This window comes from Geotrypetes seraphini, chromosome 5, assembly GCF_902459505.1.
Source record: "Geotrypetes seraphini chromosome 5, aGeoSer1.1, whole genome shotgun sequence".
NCBI classification, from domain to species: Eukaryota; Metazoa; Chordata; class Amphibia; order Gymnophiona; family Dermophiidae; genus Geotrypetes; species Geotrypetes seraphini.
Window position 1 is genome coordinate 4,795,633 of NC_047088.1, and position 25,796 is coordinate 4,821,428.

The 25,796-nt window shown below is 39.0% G+C and overlaps 1 protein-coding gene across 1 annotated transcript in view; it reads left to right on the forward strand.

Annotated features, from left to right (window-relative positions):
- TEX11 (testis expressed 11) overlaps positions 1 to 25,796 on the forward strand; it is a 575,855-nt gene that overhangs the window by 240,726 nt on the left and 309,333 nt on the right. Inside the window, exon 14 of the mRNA XM_033944972.1 lies at positions 24,221 to 24,372. Coding sequence (XP_033800863.1) covers positions 24,221 to 24,372 — 152 coding nt within the window. The remainder of the gene's footprint in view (positions 1 to 24,220; positions 24,373 to 25,796) is intronic.

The following is a 25,796-nucleotide window of genomic DNA, read 5'->3' on the forward strand; positions in this document are numbered from 1 at the left end:
GTAAAGAAAGAATTAATAATATAAGGAAAGAGATAATTAATAGAAGTTTATAGTCACATATATGATATGACTAAATGATTAAATTGAGGGTCTGAGGTTATAAATTGGTTTTTAAAAAAAATAGAATGATTGATTTTTGTTGTTTTATTTTGTTTTGTTTTTTATTATAGTTTAAAAGGATTGGATTCAAATTGGAAAAAGGAGGAAAAAAAAATAAAGAAATAAATAAATTAATTCTGGAAAATGAATTAAAAATCTTTATATATATATAAGTGAATATAGAAGTTAATATAATTGAAAATAGTTTTAAAAGATATGTTTGAAAGCATGGTTATTTATGCTTGGTTATTAAAAGGAAGATAGAGAATGATTGATTGGATACGTGAGGTATATGACAAAGGATAGTAAATTATTAAAGCATATATTTTATGTTAGAATTTCTTGTCTATTGTAATAAGTTAATTTCAAAATATATAAATTAAACAGAATAGTGTAAACAAAATGATTGATATTTCTAGGTAAAATAAAATGGAAAATGTTTAGAACATAAGGTTATAAGTAGAATTTTGAGAACAGATAACAGGTTATGTTTGGGGAATGATATGGGGATAGATGAGAAATATAAGGATGTATTGATGAAAAGTTATGAACTAAGAATGGTTATAGGATTAAAGGTTAAATAATAGACAGAGAAATTAATTACTTCAAAATTAATAATAGGAAAAGAACTTTAAGGTTATAAAAGGTATATATTAGATATGATGAACAGTTAAAATATAATTCTACATTGAGGGGGTTAGAGAATTGTCTTGTTATATGATAAAGGGATTGTTACTAATTATTAGTTGCCTGGGGGAGGGGGGATGTTGGGGTTATTGGTCCAATGTGTGTCCTTAAGCAGTCATTATATTGGGAGGGGATGGGTGGGAAGAAGGTGGGTGTTAAATGTATTAATGGGATGATTAAGATAGGGGATAATAAGGGGTTGGGTAATATAGGGGTAAAGATGTGTGCCAATGGGAGAATTTCTTCAGATTTTGGATTTGGAAAAGGGGAAGAGGAAGAGTATGATTATGAGTTTAAAATATATTATGTCTTTTAAGATATTTTCTATTAATGTCAATGGTCTGAATCATGTGATCAAAAGGAAAAAGATATTAGCATTTTTAAAAAAGCAAAATGCGGATGTTTATTGTTTGCAGGAGACTAATCTTAATATAAAGGAATCACAGAAACTAGCGGGTGGGTGGGTGAAAGAGTATTTTTTTGCTCCAGCATCAGGTAAAAAAGCAGGGGTAGCAATTCTTATAAATAAAAAGTGTATAGCCAATTTTAAAGTAGTAAATTTGGATCCACATGGAAGATGATTACATGTAGATATGAGTATGGGGAATAATACCCTGACGTTGTTCAATATATATGCCCCTAATTCGAATCAATCAGAATTCTTTAAAAAGTTGCAGAGTATGTTGTTACCACTGGCTACTTCTAATTTAGTGGTGGCTGGAGATTTTAATGCTGTCAATGGATCCATTAATGGATAAAAAACCAGGTAAAAGTATAAAATCTTTAAGCTTAGATAATTTGGTTCAATCATGTGATTTGAAGGATATATGGCGTATTCTTCATTTTAATGATCAGGAATTTTCATTCTGTTCACAGGTCCATAAGTCATTTTCAAGAATAGATTATATTTTTATTTCATCACATAAGGTGCAACAAGTGATTAAGGCTTCCATTGATCCAATTATTATTTCGGATCATGCGGGAGTATGGATAGAATTACAATTAGATCAATTAGAGAATAGAAGACCTCTTTGGAGATTTGATAATGCATTGCTTGTGGATGACAAATTTTTGGAAAATTTAAAATACAAATTAGTGATTTCTTTCAAGTTAATTTAGTAGAAGATACATCTATTGAAAATGTATGGGACGCCTTTAAAGCGACTATGAGAGGTCATATTATATCCTATTCGGCTTTTGTTAGGAAACAGATTAAAATACAGTTTAGAGAATTAGAAAAAGAAATTAAAGTACTAGAAGCTAAATTGATAAGTAAATGGGAACATGATATATTGCAAGCTCTTTTAAAAGCAAAAGGTAAATATAATGAATTAGCTTCAAAAATGATAAGAAGAGATTTGTTTTCCAAACAGACAATGTATTATGGAAATTCTAATAAGGCGGGAAGATTATTGGCAAATTACCTTAAAACAAAAAAAAAAGAAGAACTAACATTAATGCGATAAAAGATGATAGAGGTATCATAATTAATCAAACGGATTTAATTTTAAAACAATTTCTAAAATTTTATAAGGACCTATATTCTTCTGAGCCTTATTTGGAGAGGCAAAAGGATGGTAAAAATTTTTTAGATTTAATTATTGGACCTAAGGTTCCTGATCATATAAAACGGAGTTTAGATGAACCTATATCGCTAAAAGAATTAGAAACAGCATTGAGGTATCTTAGAGTTGGATCCGCTCCAGGTGGTGATGGATATACAGTAGAATTTTATAAAACATTTCAAAATGTCCTTTCCCCTTATTTACTAAATTTATATCAGACACAACTTATAAAAGGTGATATTAAAGGTACTATGGCTGAATCAGTAGTAATTGTTTTGCCTAAGCCAAATAAAGATCCTACTTTGGTTTCGAACTACAGGCCTATATCTTTAATAAATGTGGATAATAAACTTTTGGCGAAAATTTTGGCTTTGAGATTAGCCAAAGCTCTCCCACATATTATAGATACGCACCAGACGGGTTTTGTTGCTAAAAGACACTCCTCTAATAACTCTAGATTATTGTTTCATATGTTAAATTTATCAAAAAAATTGGATGCAGAAAAAGCGTTTGATAGGGTAGAATGAAATTTTATGTATCAGGCTTTAGATTGGTTTGGTATAGGTTCTGGATTTATACAAATGATAAAAACATTGTATAGCTTCCCGATTGCAAGATTAAATATTAATACAGTGGTACCTTGGATTACGAGCATAATCCGTTCCAGGAGCATGCTCGTAATCCAAAATGCTCGTATATCAAAGCAAGTTTCCCCATAGGAAGTAAGGGAAACTTGCTTTGATATGTTTCCACCCCCCACCTTCCCCCCCCCCGAGGCCAGCAGTGCTGCTCCCCCCCACGAGAACCGGCATTGCTCCCCCCGAAGGCCCCCCCGCAAACCGGCACCCTCCCCCCCCGCTATCCGGCATCCTCCGCCGCCATCGGGCACCCCCCTGCCGCCATCGGGCACCCCCCCGCCGCGACCTGAGGTCCCCCCAACCCACCCGAACCCTCTTCTTACTTTTCTGTAGCCTCTGCAGCGGCACCAGCACCAGCATGTCCTGTGCGTGGTGCCGGTGCCTGAAGATCTGCTTCCTGTGCTGGGCCTTGAGAGTTCACGTTCGACGTGTTATTTGATATTGTATTAGAGCCCTTATTGTTAGCAATACAACAGGCAAAGGGGATACAGGGTATTCCATATTCTGATATGGAATATAAAATTTCGGCATATGCGGATGACATTCTACTTTATTTGAGGAATCCAGAGTCTACCTTAACTTGTCTGTTGGAATTAATTGATATATTTGGCAAATTTTCAGGTTATAAAATTAACTGGAGTAAGTCTGAACTTATACCTTTAAATGTTTATTGTGTAAAAGGACTATTTGATGCTTTTCCGTTCATATGGAAGGAAGAAGGATTTAAATATCTTGGTATTCAAGTTAAAAATACAATTGAAGATACAGTAAAGGAAAATGAAAAATTTGTATTAAAAAGAGTTACAGAGTTGTGTGAGCAATGGAATCCTTTACATCTTTCTTGGTGGGGGAGAGAGTTCAAACTATTAAAATGATGATATTGCCTACCAAATGAGTATGATACCTATTTATTTTCAGGGGTCCTTTTATAAAAAGCTTAATAGTATTCTAACTAAATTTCTTTGGCTTGGTAAAATGCCTAGAATAGCCTTAGTATCTTTTGCAAAAATCAATTAAGGAGGGAGGGGTAAATTTTCCAAATTTTTATAGGTACCATCAAGCCTATATTTTACGTCAGGGTATGTATTGGATCTTCCCAGAACTTATAGATAATGCACCAGATTGGTTATACTTGGAATGGCGCCTTATGTTTCCTCTGAATTTAGTTCACATTCCAAGCATTAACATGCCTAGAAGATGCAGGGAAAATAAGATATTAATGGATACTTGGAAAACATTGAGGTTTATTAGTAAATTAACACCTATCCCAATTGATAAGTCAACTAATCATTCTTTATGGATAAACTCCAAGATTAAAATTGGCGGTGCTCAAATTCTTTGGAAGAACTGGATTATTGCAGGCATTCGAACTCTAAATGATGTTATTTCGGATGGTAAACTGCTTGAATTTTCACAATTGCAACATAGATTTGGTCTTAGTAAAACACAAAGTTTTAAATGGTTGCAATTGAAGCAGGCCATTCAGGTTGGGTTTCCTGAATGGAAAACTTTGAATACTCAGTATAGTTTGGAGTTCCTATGCTTCCAAGCAGACTTCCTAGGACATCAAGCCGCATTGTGGTATAAATTACTATCTGGATATTTGAATAAGAAACCAAAAAGTGGTCTAAGAGACATTTGGAGCATTGAGATTAAGCACCAAATTACTGCATCTCAATGGCCACTAATTTGGTCTTGGAGAATGAGATGTACAGTGTAGAGAATGACACGGGGAAAAAATCTGTCCCCGTCACCGCCCCGTCCCCGGCCCACCATCCTCTGCACCGCCCCGTCACCGCCATTCCATTCACCGCCCCGTCACCGTCCCCGCAGCATCCATATAAGCCTTAGTACTCTAATATTTAGCGTATTCCATTCTTATAAATCAAAGTTCCTGCTGCTGAACTAGAGAAAGAGATGTTCAGCTGGTAGGGCTTTGTTTATAAATTTTTATTAACACAACTAATATACCACCATAATGTTTCCGACAGAGGACAAGTATGCAATAAAGGCATTTTGCTGTTTCAATGCCAGTGCTCAGCAGAACAACAGACAGCAATATGGACATTCACCTTATGTAGTACTTTTTTAATATATAAAAATAGGCAAAATTAGTTGCTGTTTTATCATTATATTTTCTTGCCATTATAGTATTCTTCATTGATCATTTTTCTTTTTAAATTCAAAACAAATTCAACCTATCTTGTGTCCCAGCATGAATTCATGTTTCACTCAATTGGCTGTTTCAAGGGAATTAACCCTCCAACTTCCATTTGCAAAAATACCCAATGTTGTTCCTTCTATGAGCAATATTTAAATTATGAGGAACAACATTGGGTATTTTTGCTGAATTGTGTGACACCATTTGGGCTGAACATGAAGATTGAAAATGCCTGGTTAGCCCTGGACAGATGATTTGAACAGCCAGGAGCCTGTCCTGGCCATTTAAATCATTTTGAATATCTAGTCCAATGATAACAGAATTAGGGTGATTATAGAAACATAGAACTTTGTTGATCACTAAAAACAGTGGAGACTAAGGGTCTATCAAGCTCAGCATCCTGTCTTTGACACTGGCCAGTCTTGGTCTTTGGAACTGCCCATTGTGTCAGAAGCAATAGGGATTAAGTGACTTGCCCAGGGTCACAAGGAGTGTAGTGTAGCTCTAACCACTGGATTTAGAAGTTGGCTTCTTTTGGGATCTTTAACTCATCATCGCTAGGACTCGAATCTGAGTCCGTGGCACCTAACATAGAATGGAATTAGTATGGCAAAGTAATGAAGAATGGTCCAGCAGCCCCCACCCTCCCTCCACCTCACCTTATATTAGTTCCGAGTTTGCCGGCTTCCTTTTTCCCTAGCCGCACGTGTTCAAAAATCCGTGCACGCGCGGCTGCGCGAGTCAATCAAACTTCTCCTCTCCTGCAACTTCCTGTTTCCGGTTGCGTCAGAGGAGAAGATTGATTGACTCGCGCAGCCGCGCGTGCACGGATTTTTGAACACGTGCGGCTCGGAAAAAAGGAAGCCGGAAAACTCGAAATTTAAGGTGAGGTGGAGGGAGGGAGCTGGCTAAATGCTACGGGCGGGCGGGCGGTGGCTGCGGGGACCGCGCGATCCTTGATACCTCACTGCGGAGACATTTTTGTCACTATTGATCTATCACATTGGGATTCTTTATCATAAAAAAACTTTTTTAAAGATAAAGATCGGATAAACCTTTCCAGATCGATTTGGAATTGAAAGTAATCAAAAGGGGCTGTGGGAACAAAAGTAAGCCCTTTAGATAAAACTTTTGCCTCCTCTTGAGTCAATACACGATCTGAGATATTAATAATCACATTAGGTGTCCTTGGATTTAGTAATTGTTGCGATTGCTCCTGCGTCCTCTGCCTCTGCTTCTGGGTCTTCCCCTTCCTCTGCCTCTTTGGTAGTTTTTTTTGCTGGTCAGAGTGAATACTTCCTGCTCCATCGGTGCTAGATGAGCCAGATAAAGATTCTGTACTGTGATCAGATGATTTTTCACTATTTCTATGTACGGAAGTGTACATCCATTTATACACTTTATTATTAGAATAATCATTGGCATCTCGGGAGGCTTTTCGTTGTTTTTGCTTCCTGATGTTCTCTCGGTATATATTAATGACTTCATGGACCTCACCCATTTTACGATCAAATTGTTCTGATGGTAAAGCAGTTTTTTTAATTTGTAACAGTTCTTCCAAGAGACCCTTCTGATGCAACAGTTCTTTTTTGCTCCGTTCAATGATTAAAAGCATTAAATCGCAAGAACACCTGTTTAAGATCTTATTCCAGGTGTCTATAAACGTCTCGTCTGTTTTAAAGATCTGGGGAGCAGTCATCATCCTTAATCCTCTTGGAATACGTTCTGCTTTGCAGTATTCTATGAGTGCAGATCCATTTAATTCAAGTCTAGTAATATATTTTAAGTTCGTTACAATAGTGGAGAAATCCAATTGTGCATTGGTGTCATTAGACATATCTGTGATTGCATGTCCTCCAAATACTGCCGTGTCTTGTAATAATTGATTCATAATTAAGGGAGTAAACCCAAAAGAAGACTGCCATAGGCTCTCAGCCATAATTAATACTAACTAACCCCAAAAAGTTATTGTGCAATACACTAAATCCCTTACAAAGGCAAGTCACAAGACGGCAAGATAATCCCAAAATGGAATTTATGCAGGGAACTATAGGGAACTCAAGCGCTCACAGCTGACAGTTTGATATATTTTACAAACTGAAAACCATATGGTGAGCTATCATCGGACCCTTTAAGTTCTTCCCCAAATTATTTATTTATCCAAAAAATCTTTAAATTATTATCTCATTTTTTATTTTTTATTTTTATATTAACTGTTTTCTTAAAAAATTTCTTCAATATTTTGCTTTAAAGTACTCTATATAACTTTAAGAGTACTTAGCTTGATAGCTTGGTGACAAACGAAGACGACGGAAGAACTCCGTTTCGCTCATCCAAATATTATTAAGAGAGCTTCGTCAGGAAAAAGGCCACCAAATTCACTAAAAGGTAAAAGCAAAATAAAAATTGAAACAATATCAGAATTTATCAGAATTTATCTAGAAAACTTTTACGCTTGTAGTAAAGAGAGCTCTAAGGCAGTACTAATGGCTATACTCATAAACATTTCTAAATCTTTAGTGCTAAAGTGAATATCCGTTCTTTATTAGTTAATTTAGAAAAATCATGAAAAAAATTCCCTACTTTAGATTCATGAAAACTAAAAACTAAAAACTAGAAAAGCTTCTAGACTACCACAGTAGTTAGGAGTAGTTTACATACCTATTTAAATCAGCGGCAATCAGAGCCACAGGCAGACATTCAGAAATGAACTATAACAGGCTAAAGCTTTTCTACCGCCTTATTCAGCGTCGTGCCATGCCACCCTCTAAACTAGAGGGATGAAGGCGTCTGATGTCATGTCCGGAATAGGCTCCGTTCAAACACAGAGCCCTTTAAAGCCGAGATTGATGTCATATCCGGCTGTAACATGATCCTGTTATCAAGACCGCCACCGGGATTTTTATCTTTTGAACGGTTCTAATGTGTTAAAGAAAAACCTGCCAGTTGATAGATATGTTTAAGCCAGTTGGATGTAAGCTATGGAGGCGATCTATCCACCTTTGCTCCAAGCGCAATAGTTTTTTCCCCCTATCCCCTCCCCTTATCGATGCCGGTGCTAGATCGATAACCATACATTTGAGTTCTGTGAAAACATGATGGTATTTCAAACAATGGGCTACAAGTGGAGCTTCTTGTCTTTTAAGTTTCAAGCAGGATTTATGCTCTGCCATACGAATGTTAAACTTTCTGGTGGTTTTTCCTATATAGACCTTATGGCAAGGGCACAAAATTAAATAGACTACAAAGTCAGATCTACACGTGGTGACGTATTTTAATTCATATTTTTTATGATCTAGAGGATTTTCAAAAAACGAACCCTGGATATTCAAAGGGCAGATTTGACATTTCCCGCAACTTGAATGCTGTCCTCCTCCTATATTCAAATTTCTTGGTGTTAGATCTGGTTGCAATCTAAGATATTCTTTAAGATTGCGTGACCTTGAATAGGTAAGTCGCAGTTTCGAATTCTCAAAACAGGGATTATTTTGAACAATCCTCCAGTGTTCATGAATTATATCCGCTATCTGTTCCGATTCGGCATTATATTTCAGTACAAAAGTTTGAACTTCATCTGTCTGTTCTGAATAAGCATTATCTTCTTTCTTTTTATTGAAAGGTTGTAATAACCATTCCTGATGGTTAAATTTTGCTCTCTGATAAGAATTCCTCAAGCATTTTTCTGGATATCCTTTATGGCGTAGATTACTAGCTAATTTCTTAGCTGAAGATTTAAAGTCAGCTTTATGAGTACAAATACGTCGAAAACGTAAAAACTGAGCTAATGGTAAGCTGTTTTTAAGTGGAGTAGGATGACAACTATCATAATGTAATAGGCTGGTCGTGTCGGTAGGTTTAATAAAGAGTTTAGATTCAAAATGGTTCTCACTGATGCTAACCCATGTATCTAAAAAGTTGATACCCTCAGTGGAATGATTTGTAGTAAATTGAATGTTAGAATCATTGGTGTTTAACCATTCTGTAAACTCCGAGAGCTGATCCTTAGAACCTTGCCAGACCATAAATACATCGTCGATGTATCTCTTCCAGCCTAATATGTAATGACTCCACTGGTGAACTGTCAAAAACGTTTCTTCGTATTGTTTCATGTAAAGGCCTGCTATAGACGGGGCGCAGGTAGCACCCATTGCCACCCCTTTTGTTTGCAAATACAGGTCTTTACCATCAGTAAAGAAATTGTTGGTTAAAGCTAATTTCAATAAGGACATAATGAAACCAGTAGGACTTTGATGGGGACGGCATCTAGATTGGAGTGCCTTGTATGCAATTTCTAAACATTTATCCTGCGGTAATGAAGTGTAAAGTGAAACTATATCTAGAGTCACCAGAATCACAGGACTATTTGCTAACTCAAAACTTTGAAGCCATAACAGGAATTGAGAGGTGTCTTTGATGTAAGAAGTACCTGTGATCACTATAGGTTTCAAAAATTGGTCAGCATATGTCGAAAGAGGCTCAAGAATAGAATCAATCGAGGAGATGATAGGTCTTCCGGGAGGTTTATTCAATCTCTTATGTACTTTTGGAAGAAGGTACATCCATGGAATGGTGCTATTTTCTCTATTAAGGTATTGAAATTCTCTTTTAGTTACATATCCATCGTCGAAACCTTCTTGAGTTAAGGCTAGAATAGTAGCCTTTAATTGCAAAGTTGGATCAGTATCTAATAAAGTATAGGTAGCACTATCTGAAAGTTGTTTACTCAGTTCATTTTGATAATCTATCATATTCCAGATCACCGTACCTCCCCCTTTATCTGCTCTACTGATCACAATCGAAGGGTCTTGTTGTAATTTCAATAATGCAGAGTGTTCATTCTTAGTCAAATTGTACGTTTCTATTCTTTTGTACCGAAAAGTCGCCACATCTTGCAGTACTAATTGCTTGAAAGTGTATAGGAGGGGATCGAGAGGCCCTGGAGGACACCAAGTAGATTTTTTTGTCACTATTGATCTATCACATTGGGATTCTTTATCATAAAAAAACTTTTTTAAAGATAAAGATCGGATAAACCTTTCCAGATCGATTTGGAATTGAAAGTAATCAAAAGGGGCTGTGGGAACAAAAGTAAGCCCTTTAGATAAAACTTTTGCCTCCTCTTGAGTCAATACACGATCTGAGATATTAATAATCACATTAGGTGTCCTTGGATTTAGTAATTGTTGCGATTGCTCCTGCGTCCTCTGCCTCTGCTTCTGGGTCTTCCCCTTCCTCTGCCTCTTTGGTAGTTTTTTTGCTGGTCAGAGTGAATACTTCCTGCTCCATCGGTGCTAGATGAGCCAGATAAAGATTCTGTACTGTGATCAGATGATTTTTCACTATTTCTATGTACGGAAGTGTACATCCATTTATACACTTTATTATTAGAATAATCATTGGCATCTCGGGAGGCTTTTCGTTGTTTTTGCTTCCTGATGTTCTCTCGGTATATATTAATGACTTCATGGACCTCACCCATTTTACGATCAAATTGTTCTGATGGTAAAGCAGTTTTTTAAATTTGTAACAGTTCTTCCAAGAGACCCTTCTGATGCAACAGTTCTTTTTTGCTCCGTTCAATGATTAAAAGCATTAAATCGCAAGAACACCTGTTTAAGATCTTATTCCAGGTGTCTATAAACGTCTCGTCTGTTTTAAAGATCTGGGGAGCAGTCATCATCCTTAATCCTCTTGGAATACGTTCTGCTTTGCAGTATTCTATGAGTGCAGATCCATTTAATTCAAGTCTAGTAATATATTTTAAGTTCGTTACAATAGTGGAGAAATCCAATTGTGCATTGGTGTCATTAGACATATCTGTGATTGCATGTCCTCCAAATACTGCCGTGTCTTGTAATAATTGATTCATAATTAAGGGAGTAAACCCAAAAGAAGACTGCCATAGGCTCTCAGCCATAATTAATACTAACTAACCCCAAAAAGTTATTGTGCAATACACTAAATCCCTTACAAAGGCAAGTCACAAGACGGCAAGATAATCCCAAAATGGAATTTATGCAGGGAACTATAGGGAACTCAAGCGCTCACAGCTGACAGTTTGATATATTTTACAAACTGAAAACCATAGGGTGAGCTATCATCGGACCCTTTAAGTTCTTCCCCAAATTATTTATTTATCCAAAAAATCTTTAAATTATTATCTCATTTTTTATTTTTTATTTTTATATTAACTGTTTTCTTAAAAAATTTCTTCAATATTTTGCTTTAAAGTACTCTATATAACTTTAAGAGTACTTAGCTTGATAGCTTGGTGACAAACGAAGACGACGGAAGAACTCCGTTTCGCTCATCCAAATATTATTAAGAGAGCTTCGTCAGGAAAAAGGCCACCAAATTCACTAAAAGGTAAAAGCAAAATAAAAATTGAAACAATATCAGAATTTATCAGAATTTATCTAGAAAACTTTTACGCTTGTAGTAAAGAGAGCTCTAAGGCAGTACTAATGGCTATACTCATAAACATTTCTAAATCTTTAGTGCTAAAGTGAATATCCGTTCTTTATTAGTTAATTTAGAAAAATCATGAAAAAAATTCCCTACTTTAGATTCATGAAAACTAAAAACTAAAAACTAGAAAAGCTTCTAGACTACCACAGTAGTTAGGAGTAGTTTACATACCTATTTAAATCAGCGGCAATCAGAGCCACAGGCAGACATTCAGAAATGAACTATAACAGGCTAAAGCTTTTCTACCGCCTTATTCAGCGTCGTGCCATGCCACCCTCTAAACTAGAGGGATGAAGGCGTCTGATGTCATGTCCGGAATAGGCTCCGTTCAAACACAGAGCCCTTTAAAGCCGAGATTGATGTCATATCCGGCTGTAACATGATCCTGTTATCAAGACCGCCACCGGGATTTTTATCTTTTGAACGGTTCTAATGTGTTAAAGAAAAACCTGCCAGTTGATAGATATGTTTAAGCCAGTTGGATGTAAGCTATGGAGGCGATCTATCCACCTTTGCTCCAAGCGCAATAGTTTTTTCCCCCTATCCCCTCCCCTTATCGATGCCGGTGCTAGATCGATAACCATACATTTGAGTTCTGTGAAAACATGATGGTATTTCAAACAATGGGCTACAAGTGGAGCTTCTTGTCTTTTAAGTTTCAAGCAGGATTTATGCTCTGCCATACGAATGTTAAACTTTCTGGTGGTTTTTCCTATATAGACCTTATGGCAAGGGCACAAAATTAAATAGACTACAAAGTCAGATCTACACGTGGTGACGTATTTTAATTCATATTTTTTATGATCTAGAGGATTTTCAAAAAACGAACCCTGGATATTCAAAGGGCAGATTTGACATTTCCCGCAACTTGAATGCTGTCCTCCTCCTATATTCAAATTTCTTGGTGTTAGATCTGGTTGCAATCTAAGATATTCTTTAAGATTGCGTGACCTTGAATAGGTAAGTCGCAGTTTCGAATTCTCAAAACAGGGATTATTTTGAACAATCCTCCAGTGTTCATGAATTATATCCGCTATCTGTTCCGATTCGGCATTATATTTCAGTACAAAAGTTTGAACTTCATCTGTCTGTTCTGAATAAGCATTATCTTCTTTCTTTTTATTGAAAGGTTGTAATAACCATTCCTGATGGTTAAATTTTGCTCTCTGATAAGAATTCCTCAAGCATTTTTCTGGATATCCTTTATGGCGTAGATTACTAGCTAATTTCTTAGCTGAAGATTTAAAGTCAGCTTTATGAGTACAAATACGTCGAAAACGTAAAAACTGAGCTAATGGTAAGCTGTTTTTAAGTGGAGTAGGATGACAACTATCATAATGTAATAGGCTGGTCGTGTCGGTAGGTTTAATAAAGAGTTTAGATTCAAAATGGTTCTCACTGATGCTAACCCATGTATCTAAAAAGTTGATACCCTCAGTGGAATGATTTGTAGTAAATTGAATGTTAGAATCATTGGTGTTTAACCATTCTGTAAACTCCGAGAGCTGATCCTTAGAACCTTGCCAGACCATAAATACATCGTCGATGTATCTCTTCCAGCCTAATATGTAATGACTCCACTGGTGAACTGTCAAAAACGTTTCTTCGTATTGTTTCATGTAAAGGCCTGCTATAGACGGGGCGCAGGTAGCACCCATTGCCACCCCTTTTGTTTGCAAATACAGGTCTTTACCATCAGTAAAGAAATTGTTGGTTAAAGCTAATTTCAATAAGGACATAATGAAACCAGTAGGACTTTGATGGGGACGGCATCTAGATTGGAGTGCCTTGTATGCAATTTCTAAACATTTATCCTGCGGTAATGAAGTGTAAAGTGAAACTATATCTAGAGTCACCAGAATCACAGGACTATTTGCTAACTCAAAACTTTGAAGCCATAACAGGAATTGAGAGGTGTCTTTGATGTAAGAAGTACCTGTGATCACTATAGGTTTCAAAAATTGGTCAGCATATGTCGAAAGAGGCTCAAGAATAGAATCAATCGAGGAGATGATAGGTCTTCCGGGAGGTTTATTCAATCTCTTATGTACTTTTGGAAGAAGGTACATCCATGGAATGGTGCTATTTTCTCTATTAAGGTATTGAAATTCTCTTTTAGTTACATATCCATCGTCGAAACCTTCTTGAGTTAAGGCTAGAATAGTAGCCTTTAATTGCAAAGTTGGATCAGTATCTAATAAAGTATAGGTAGCACTATCTGAAAGTTGTTTACTCAGTTCATTTTGATAATCTATCATATTCCAGATCACCGTACCTCCCCCTTTATCTGCTCTACTGATCACAATCGAAGGGTCTTGTTGTAATTTCAATAATGCAGAGTGTTCATTCTTAGTCAAATTGTACGTTTCTATTCTTTTGTACCGAAAAGTCGCCACATCTTGCAGTACTAATTGCTTGAAAGTGTATAGGAGGGGATCGAGAGGCCCTGGAGGACACCAAGTAGATTTTTTTGTCACTATTGATCTATCACATTGGGATTCTTTATCATAAAAAAACTTTTTTAAAGATAAAGATCGGATAAACCTTTCCAGATCGATTTGGAATTGAAAGTAATCAAAAGGGGCTGTGGGAACAAAAGTAAGCCCTTTAGATAAAACTTTTGCCTCCTCTTGAGTCAATACACGATCTGAGATATTAATAATCACATTAGGTGTCCTTGGATTTAGTAATTGTTGCGATTGCTCCTGCGTCCTCTGCCTCTGCTTCTGGGTCTTCCCCTTCCTCTGCCTCTTTGGTAGTTTTTTTGCTGGTCAGAGTGAATACTTCCTGCTCCATCGGTGCTAGATGAGCCAGATAAAGATTCTGTACTGTGATCAGATGATTTTTCACTATTTCTATGTACGGAAGTGTACATCCATTTATACACTTTATTATTAGAATAATCATTGGCATCTCGGGAGGCTTTTCGTTGTTTTTGCTTCCTGATGTTCTCTCGGTATATATTAATGACTTCATGGACCTCACCCATTTTACGATCAAATTGTTCTGATGGTAAAGCAGTTTTTTTAATTTGTAACAGTTCTTCCAAGAGACCCTTCTGATGCAACAGTTCTTTTTTGCTCCGTTCAATGATTAAAAGCATTAAATCGCAAGAACACCTGTTTAAGATCTTATTCCAGGTGTCTATAAACGTCTCGTCTGTTTTAAAGATCTGGGGAGCAGTCATCATCCTTAATCCTCTTGGAATACGTTCTGCTTTGCAGTATTCTATGAGTGCAGATCCATTTAATTCAAGTCTAGTAATATATTTTAAGTTCGTTACAATAGTGGAGAAATCCAATTGTGCATTGGTGTCATTAGACATATCTGTGATTGCATGTCCTCCAAATACTGCCGTGTCTTGTAATAATTGATTCATAATTAAGGGAGTAAACCCAAAAGAAGACTGCCATAGGCTCTCAGCCATAATTAATACTAACTAACCCCAAAAAGTTATTGTGCAATACACTAAATCCCTTACAAAGGCAAGTCACAAGACGGCAAGATAATCCCAAAATGGAATTTATGCAGGGAACTATAGGGAACTCAAGCGCTCACAGCTGACAGTTTGATATATTTTACAAACTGAAAACCATAGGGTGAGCTATCATCGGACCCTTTAAGTTCTTCCCCAAATTATTTATTTATCCAAAAAATCTTTAAATTATTATCTCATTTTTTACTTTTTATTTTTATATTAACTGTTTTCTTAAAAAATTTCTTCAATATTTTGCTTTAAAGTACTCTATATAACTTTAAGAGTACTTAGCTTGATAGCTTGGTGACAAACGAAGACGACGGAAGAACTCCGTTTCGCTCATCCAAATATTATTAAGAGAGCTTCGTCAGGAAAAAGGCCACCAAATTCACTAAAAGGTAAAAGCAAAATAAAAATTGAAACAATATCAGAATTTATCAGAATTTATCTAGAAAACTTTTACGCTTGTAGTAAAGAGAGCTCTAAGGCAGTACTAATGGCTATACTCATAAACATTTCTAAATCTTTAGTGCTAAAGTGAATATCCGTTCTTTATTAGTTAATTTAGAAAAATCATGAAAAAAATTCCCTACTTTAGATTCATGAAAACTAAAAACTAAAAACTAGAAAAGCTTCTAGACTACCACAGTAGTTAGGAGTAGTTTACATACCTATTTAAATCAGCGGCAATCAGAGCCACAGGCAGACATTCAGAAATGAACTATAACAGGCTAAAGCTTTTCTACCGCCTTATTCAGCGTCGTGCCATGCCACCCTCTAAACTAGAGGGATGAAGGCGTCTGATGTCATGTCCGGAATAGGCTCCGTTCAAACACAGAGCCCTTTAAAGCCGAGATTGATGTCATATCCGGCTGTAACATGATCCTGTTATCAAGACCGCCACCGGGATTTTTATCTTTTGAACGGTTCTAATGTGTTAAAGAAAAACCTGCCAGTTGATAGATATGTTTAAGCCAGTTGGATGTAAGCTATGGAGGCGATCTATCCACCTTTGCTCCAAGCGCAATAGTTTTTTCCCCCTATCCCCTCCCCTTATCGATGCCGGTGCTAGATCGATAACCATACATTTGAGTTCTGTGAAAACATGATGGTATTTCAAACAATGGGCTACAAGTGGAGCTTCTTGTCTTTTAAGTTTCAAGCAGGATTTATGCTCTGCCATACGAATGTTAAACTTTCTGGTGGTTTTTCCTATATAGACCTTATGGCAAGGGCACAAAATTAAATAGACTACAAAGTCAGATCTACACGTGGTGACGTATTTTAATTCATATTTTTTATGATCTAGAGGATTTTCAAAAAACGAACCCTGGATATTCAAAGGGCAGATTTGACATTTCCCGCAACTTGAATGCTGTCCTCCTCCTATATTCAAATTTCTTGGTGTTAGATCTGGTTGCAATCTAAGATATTCTTTAAGATTGCGTGACCTTGAATAGGTAAGTCGCAGTTTCGAATTCTCAAAACAGGGATTATTTTGAACAATCCTCCAGTGTTCATGAATTATATCCGCTATCTGTTCCGATTCGGCATTATATTTCAGTACAAAAGTTTGAACTTCATCTGTCTGTTCTGAATAAGCATTATCTTCTTTCTTTTTATTGAAAGGTTGTAATAACCATTCCTGATGGTTAAATTTTGCTCTCTGATAAGAATTCCTCAAGCATTTTTCTGGATATCCTTTATGGCGTAGATTACTAGCTAATTTCTTAGCTGAAGATTTAAAGTCAGCTTTATGAGTACAAATACGTCGAAAACGTAAAAACTGAGCTAATGGTAAGCTGTTTTTAAGTGGAGTAGGATGACAACTATCATAATGTAATAGGCTGGTCGTGTCGGTAGGTTTAATAAAGAGTTTAGATTCAAAATGGTTCTCACTGATGCTAACCCATGTATCTAAAAAGTTGATACCCTCAGTGGAATGATTTGTAGTAAATTGAATGTTAGAATCATTGGTGTTTAACCATTCTGTAAACTCCGAGAGCTGATCCTTAGAACCTTGCCAGACCATAAATACATCGTCGATGTATCTCTTCCAGCCTAATATGTAATGACTCCACTGGTGAACTGTCAAAAACGTTTCTTCGTATTGTTTCATGTAAAGGCCTGCTATAGACGGGGCGCAGGTAGCACCCATTGCCACCCCTTTTGTTTGCAAATACAGGTCTTTACCATCAGTAAAGAAATTGTTGGTTAAAGCTAATTTCAATAAGGACATAATGAAACCAGTAGGACTTTGATGGGGACGGCATCTAGATTGGAGTGCCTTGTATGCAATTTCTAAACATTTATCCTGCGGTAATGAAGTGTAAAGTGAAACTATATCTAGAGTCACCAGAATCCGGTGCCATTGCCTTGTAAACCTTGAGCTTTGACAGCTCCACGTAGACACTGTTGGGCGTGAATTTGAAATCGCTAAATGGGTCTACTGAGTCAGCCCTTGTCTGTAGCTGAGGTCCATGCCCTGGCGCTTCTCGGGTGAAGACAGAGCAGAAGTATTCATTTAACAGTTGGGCTTTTTCTGAGTCCTTTTCCACATAGTCTCCGTCTGGTTTCCTTAGACGTACTATTCCCCCTGAGTTTTTACTTCTGTCACTGATATACCTGAAGAATGATTTATCTCCCTTCTGGATTTTCTTTGCTAGAGATTCCTCCATGTTGAATTTAGCCTCTCTGACTGCTGTTTTGAGGGCATTTGACTTGGTTAGGTATTCTGCTCTGGAGACCTGTTCCCTTGATTGTTTGTAAGAGATGAATGCTTTTTTCTTTTCTTTGATGAGGTCTGAGATCTCCGCAGTGAACCACTGTGGTTTATTGTTTCTACGGCGTTTACTTACCAGCTTAACATAACGGTTCGTCGCTTCCTGTATGGTGGCTTTCAAAGTCGACCACATTTCTTCCACACTATCGGTTTCTGCTTGGCTTTGTAGCATCTGGTGAACAAAGTCACCCATCTCTTGGAAGTTTGTGTCCTTGAATTTGAGGACCCTGGTTAGTGTTGCAGATTTAGTGAAGCCTTTCCCAAGATTGAACCATATCATGTTGTGGTCGCTGGAGGCCAATGTGTCTTCCACCGAGACCTCTGTGACACTTTCACCATTGGTAAGTAACAGGTCCAGTATTGCCTGATCCCTTGTTGGTTCCAATACCAGTTGCCTGAGATGTGCTCCCTTCAAGGAGTTTAATAGCCTCCTGCTGCTGCCGGAAGCAGCGGTAAGTGTGCCCCAATCCACATCAGGCATGTTGAAATCACCTAACAATACTGTGTCCCCACGCAAGGTGATATTCTCTATATCTCCAATCAATTCCATATCTAGGTCATCCTGTTGTCTTGGGGGTCTATAAATAACGCCAAGATACAGGCATTTGTCCTTCCCTCTGGCCAAATTAACCCAAAGGGATTCCCCAGTGTATTGGACATCTGTGATTCTTGTGACCTTAATGTCATCCTTTGTATATAATGCAACACCTCCTCCCAATCTGCCCTCCCTGTCCCGGCGAAGTAAGTTGTAACCTGGTATGACCATGTCCCATCCGTGGGAGTCTGTGAGCCAGGTCTCAGATATTGCCGCCACATCCAGGTCGGCATTCCTTATTTCTGTTTCCAGATCCAGTATCTTGTTTCCCAAGCTGTGTGCGTTAACGTACATAGCTTTCCATGTTGTGTTTTTATTATGTCTTAGTGGGGATATTCCTGTTTGAGTTACTTGGACGCTTTTAGCATTATTCGCATGCTTTGTATTCTCCCTAGACCCAGAGCTATATTTTGTACCTGACCCGGACTCCCCAGACCCAGAGCTACAATGTGTACCTATCCCAAATACGGAAATGTGTGTATCCTGTGGGGGAGTTCCCGCATGAGCTACTTGAACACCTTCCACATGATTTGCAATGTGTATACCCCCGCTGGACCCAGGATTGCAATGTGTACTTCCCTTAGTCCCGGAATTACAATATGTACACTCCCCCAACCGAGAATTGCAATGTGTACTCCTCCTAGATCCAGAATTACAATGTGACCCAGAATTATAATGTGGACCTTCCCTAGACTCGAAAGTGTGTATACTACTTGTCTCAGCCTCAAAATAGTATTGACAGTTTAGCACACCAGGTAGGTAATTTGTGCCCGTACCCTCCCCCAACTTACCTAGTTTAAAGCCCTGTGAAGTAGGCGGGCTAGACGGTGTCCAAGGATGTTCTTCCCTCTTCTAGTCAGGTGTAACCCGTCTTGTCCCAGTAGTCCTTGCAATGCTTCTCCATGGTGCAGGAATCCGAAGTTCATCTCCTTGCACCATCCCTGCAGCCAGTCGTTTGCCCTCTGGATGCGATCCTCCCTGGCACTGCCCTTGCCCCTTACCGGGAGGATCGAGGAGAAGACCACCTGCGCATCCAACTTCCTCAGTTTCTCACCCAGGGCCAGCTACTTCTTGCATTCCAGCAGTTGGTCTCAAGTTTTCGGGTTTGGATGCTTTGGGTGTTCCCAGGGTGGTCTTGTCAGGTTCCTGGTCCTGATCCGCGATCTGAGATAGCTCCTGGATGACTCCATCGATGAAGGTTTCGTTGTCTCGGATGCTCCTTAGGCGCTGAACCTCCTCTCTCAGGCTCCTCAGCTCTAGTAGAAGGTCTTTGTCCGGCTGATCCATTACTTCCGTCTGTGTTGAGACTAGACGTCTTTGAGGGGATGGCCTCGGTCTATACAGAGACCTCTGCCCTCCGTCCTGGTTCCTCCTCCATCTGTACTCGAACCATAGCCATCCCCTGGGTACTTCCTGTGACTACACTGCCTGTTTTGATTGAAGTCTTGCTACTTCTAGTTCTACCTGCCATTTACAGAAAGTTATTATTACTATATGTATATATATATATATATATATTTATTTTTTTTTAATAATTTGTTGTAATTTAATATTTTGTGCACTTGATGTAAAATATGAAAATGAACAAAGAATATATATATAAAAAAAGAAATTTCCAAAAATCAGCACTGCAAAATTGAAGGAAGGGATATTAATAGGCCCACAGATCAACTCCGTTATGCAGGATGAAGATTTTAAGCAATCACGCTCACCAGCTAAGCTTGAAGCTTGGGAGGCATTCAAATGGTTAGTGGAAAACTTTCTGGGCAACCATAAGTCTCCTAACAAATAATTTATTATGGGAAAATGATATCATTCATTACAGAAGTCTGCTAATGGTCCCCAGGTGAATTTTAATTGGTTGTCAGGCTGGCGCTTTCCTTCCCGGCCGGAAGTATTTCTCCTCTCCTCCCCGGCCAGGCAAAAGCGGATGCAATTCACTACCCTGCTGCTACTCCAGGCATCTTCTCTCCATTCGGCTGCCCAAGCGGAAACAGGAAGTTTTCACTGAGGGTGGGTTACAGTGGAGAGAAGACATAAGGAGTGGATCGCTAAATTGCTACCGCCACCGGCAACATGTTGTAACATGAAAATAAAGATAGATGGGGGGAGAGGGGAGATGGACTTGGGGGTGTTGGTGGACTGGAGAAGATGGATGGGAGAGATGAACTTGGTGGAGGAGGCAATATGGATGGTGGAGGAGGGGAGATGGACTTGGGGGAGATCATACAGAGGGAAGATGGAGGAAGGAGAGGGAGAGGGATAGAAGAAATAATGGATCTAAAAACAGGAGATGGAGAGAGATGATGAACAATGGGATTTAGGGAGGGAAGGGACAGAAAGGGAGAGAAGTTGGACACAAGGGATGGTGTGGGGGGGATAGAGATACTGGATAGGAGGGTAGTTAGAAAGAGAAATGGGGAGCTGGTGGACCCTGGGGTGGTGGGGAAGGAGGGAGAGATGCTGGATGAAAGGGTAGTTGAGAAAAGTAGAGATGGTGGATCAGGGGATGGTGGGGTCCATCGCTGCTACTACAGGAATAGAGACGAAATAAAGAAAGATGCTAGACCTCCAGGGGAGGGAAGGGAAATGGAAGGGGAGGACAGAGATGGAAGATGGATGGTTACCACGGAGAAAGAATAAAAAGACAAATGGGCAAGAATCCCTGGCAAGCGAGGTATCAGAAGATGTTTGTCGAAGAGCCTAGGACCAACATGATTTGAATAATGACCAGACAACAAAAGGTAGAAAAAATAATTTTATTTTCTGTGATTACAATGTTTCAGATTAGAAATTTGTATCCTGCCAGAGCTGGTATTAGACCGCGAACGTGAACTAGGATTTAACAGAGAGAGGAAAAGTCTTTTTTGTTTGTTTATTTTGTTTACACCACAGCGCCAGTGTGGGTAGGTGGTGGATGAAGAGACTGTAAAATAAACCCACCAGGATGTTTGGAAAAAAACACCCAATTGGGCAGGAAAATCGAATCAAAAAATTGATTCAATAGGCTGAATCAAATCATAGAAACATAGAAATAGACGGCAGATAAGGGCCACGGCCCATCTAGTCTGCCCACCCTAATGACCCTCCCCTATCTTTCTCTGTGAATAGATCCCACGTGTCTATCCCATATGGCCTTAAAATCGGGCACGCTGCTGGCCTCAATCACCTGTATATACTGCTTTTCAGACATTGCCCACTTTTCCCATTTGTGTAGAGGTATTTAGTGATTCACTTACCTGAGAGCTTATACTCACCTGGGGGCTTTGATCACTCTGCCCCATCAATTCTAGTTTAAAGCCCTCTTCAATAGGTTAGTCAGTCTACTGATGAAGACACTTTTTCCTTTCTTTGATAGATGATAGATACACACCATCCCTGCTCAGCAGCCCTTGGAAAATCATCCCATGGTCCAGGAACTGAAACACTTTCAACGATACCATCCATGCAGCCATGCATTCATCTCCACGATGCGAGCTTCTCTGTCCTCGACAGGGAGGATTGACAAGAACACTACCTGCTACTACTATTATTTATTATTTCTAAAGCACTGAAAAGCGTACGCAGCGCTGTACATTTTAACAACCAATAGACAGTCCCTGCTCAGAAGAACTTACAATCTAATTTAGACAGGACATTTCAGGGTTGGGGAGGTTATAGTGGGTATAGATATCTGATAGCAGCAGGGTTGGGGAGATTATAGCGGGTATAGGTATCTGACAGCAGTAAGGGGGAGGTAAGAGTTGAAAGCACCTGACTGCTTTACCTTTTCTCCCAAAGCCACAAAGTCACTTTTGATATATTCAGAGGAGTACCTAGCAATATCATTAGTGCTAACATGGCTGCGCAGCATCGGATAATAGTCATTAGGCTTGATGAGTCTCGGCAACCTCTCCTTAATATCTTGGATTTTGGCACCAAGCAGACAGCATACCTCTCGAGACATCTTAGTGGGGAATATGAATCCTTTAAATAAATCTTGTCTGGTCTGCAAATGGATGCCTCTGTACCCCTCAGAGAGGAATCACCAACCTCCACTACTTTACACCTCCTATTGGTCAAGGATCCAGCAACTTTGGGAAATGTAGAATGAGGGTGCAAATGTATAAGTTCCTTTGAATATTGGACCAATAAAAAATTGCAATAAAGGAGGTTTGTATCACTTCATAAGAACACAAGAATAGCCTTACTGGGTCGGATAAGTGGTCCATCTAGCCCAGTAGCCCATCCTCACAGTGGCCAATCCAGGTCACTAGTACCTGGCAAAAACCCAAAGAGTAGCAGCATTCCATGCCGCTGACCAGGGCAAGCAGTGGCTTTCCCCATGTCTTTCTCAATAACAGTCAATGGACTTTTCCTCTAGCAAATTATCCAAACCTTTCTTAAAACCAGTTATGCTATCTGCTCTTACCACAACCGCTGGCAATGCAATTCAGAGCTTAACTATTCTCTGAGTGAAAAAATATTTCCTCCTATTGGTTTTAAAGTATTTCTCTGTAACTTCATCGAGTGTTCCCTAATCTTTGTAATTTTCGATGGAGTGAAAATTTGATCCACTTGTACCCAATCTACTCCCTCAGCCATCTCTTTTCCAAGCTGAAGAGCCCTAATCTTTTTAGTCTTTCCTCATACGAGAAGAGTTCCATCCCCTTTATCATCTTGGTCACTCTGTTTTGAACTTTTTCTAGTGTCACTATATTTTCTTGAGATAAGGAGACCAGAATTGAATGCAGTATACTCCAGATGAGGTCACACCATGGAGCGATACAGGGGCATTATAGCATTCTTAATCTTGTTAATCATCCCTTTTTAAATAATTCCTAGCATCCTGTTTGGTGCAGTTTCAAAAGTATTCTGAGAGATCTTATCAGTAGGTCCCACCCAAGAATATTTGTGTTAGTTAACTTTGCACATTCACATACTACAGCACTGCTTAACTGGGGGGGAAGGGCTACTGCTTTTGCTGGGTGCCTGCATTTACACACTCTTTGCACATGTAATATTACAAATGCTAACACTTATATATGTAAGTGTATACTTACTCAAGAAAGTGTTAGCAGAGCACCTAAGCACAATTCTATAAGGAAGCATGTAAATGCAAGGGTACATGTGAATGTAATGGACAGGGTTGCCACTGCCACATATAACCAAAAACATTGTAAGTTATGCTTATCGAGAATGCATCATATATAACTGCCTATATGTAGTTGGCATGGCCACAAATTTCTGACTGCTCTATTTGCAATGCTAGTGTTCAATCATGAAGGAATATAACCTGCACAGAGTAGTTGTGCCTTGTTGAGCAGACTGAATGACATTGCAGGTCTTTATATGTAGCATTTACTATGTTTCTTAGGTGCTTACGGATAGGCCAAGCCTATGACTGATGTAATTATATAGGCTTGAATATAAGGTGTGCTGATACAGGATTTCACGAGTATTATTCAGTATAATGGATTCTGGGATCTAGATGCCATTCTAGACCAGGATTTTATTATGCATCTTTGGGACACCTAAATGGGAGTGCCTGGATATAAAATTGCCCCATTATGCTGGGGAAGCCTCTTGAACTGTTTGTGGTATGGCGGTATATAAAAATAAAATTATTATTATTATTGCACCATTCAATTTATAATAGGCATTATGAAGTTTATCTCTGATGAGATAAATGGTGCAAATTGTATCGGAAATGAATAACATGAAGGCATATGTTACAGGAATGTGTAATTGTATGTTTGTGTATTTAGGGAATATGCAGGATTTCAGTTCTTAAAAACAGTATGTGAGCGCTTTGAGTCATCACCAGATGGGGGAAAGGCTGCAGTACTATACATTGAGCTCTTGTTACAGCGAGGGAAAGAACTACTCGCCAAGCAGAAGATTGAAAGCATCATTAAAGGTTTAGTATAGTTCTATTTAGTATACGGTAGTTCTTTGGTACTTTATTAAAGTGAGATTTATAGCTCTTTTTCTGTAGCGCCTGGTAGATTGGTATAGTCCTTACGAATAGGTTATATTCCTCGCTGCTACCAGCATGTGGAGACTGAGAACAAACTTGTATATCAGGATAGCTTCCCGTCTTGCAATCCAGTCTTCCTCAGTCTCCATTAATGCAGATAAGACTAATTCGGCTTCCCTCTTAGTACTGTTAGAATTTTGTTTTGGACTCCTGAGTTCCCCTTTTGTGCCGGATAGAGCTTGGTTGGGTCCTGTTTGGGGATCAGTAAGACCTTGGGGGTGTTAAACTTGGCGGGTCTCATGCTGGGTCCCTCCCCCTCCTTCCTCCATCTCCCCACATTTAAATAGAGGTGCCCTAGCCAGTGGCCTGGTCCCCTGGTTGGTCAGCCCTCCAGCTTTGAGAGCCGTGGAGTCTGTTCTAACTAAGTGGGGGGGGGGGGGGGGGGGAGGAAGAAAAAAATCCTGAGGTGTGCCGGTCTAAAGGGCTCAATTCCCTTTAAAACTGCCATTTCTATTGGTTTTTCTCATCTAACTGGCACTATTATTACAGCTAAGGTGTTTTTCAGCACAATGAGCACTTTTAAGGGGGAAAAAAAATGCTCATTGTGCTCCAGATGCAAGGTACCCGACCTGTTCATGCTGTGCCTGCTTGCAGAGTTCAGGTCAGATGTCTGTCTCCCTATTCTTCTCCTATCTGTTTGTGGAGATTGGTCAGCCTTTTGGGGCTAGGGAGAGTTTTGTGAATATGTTCTCCATGTTATGAGAGTAGTTCCTGAGATTCTTTGAAGCCTATGTTGACGGTTAATAGGACTGTTTGTTTGTTTTGAGCAGAATACTTGTTTAGCCTGTCGTTGCAGGTGCCTCTACTTCACAGATGGTAGTTCCTCTCTATGCTTGGGTACGGACTGATGGGAAGAGCTAAGCTAGCCTATGATGTACCCTAGAGGCAGAGTGAAAAAATTATAGTTATCCTAGGACAAGCAGACAGCTATTCTCACATATCGGTGATGTCATCCACGAAGCCCGGATGCGGACAGCCTCGCAAGTAGACTTGCTTGTAGAAATCAGAAGTTTTGAATCTGCCGCACCACTCATGAATGAGTGCCTTCCCGCTCAGCACAGGGCGAGTCTCCTCAGTTCTATTTTCGGCGGAGCCGAGAATTCTGCCTTTGACGCTCTGCGCTGAACTTCGTTCGCCTCGTGACTTCTCTTCACCGCGGTTTGTGTTTATTTTCTTTTAGCCGAATCGCTGTGACTTTTTTCTTTCTGTTAGTTAAAAGAAAAGTTTTATTTTTTCGTCTGACTGGCGGGATGGGTCGCGCGCCTGCAGCCTGCGGGCTTCAACTTCACGGCGGCTATCTTTCC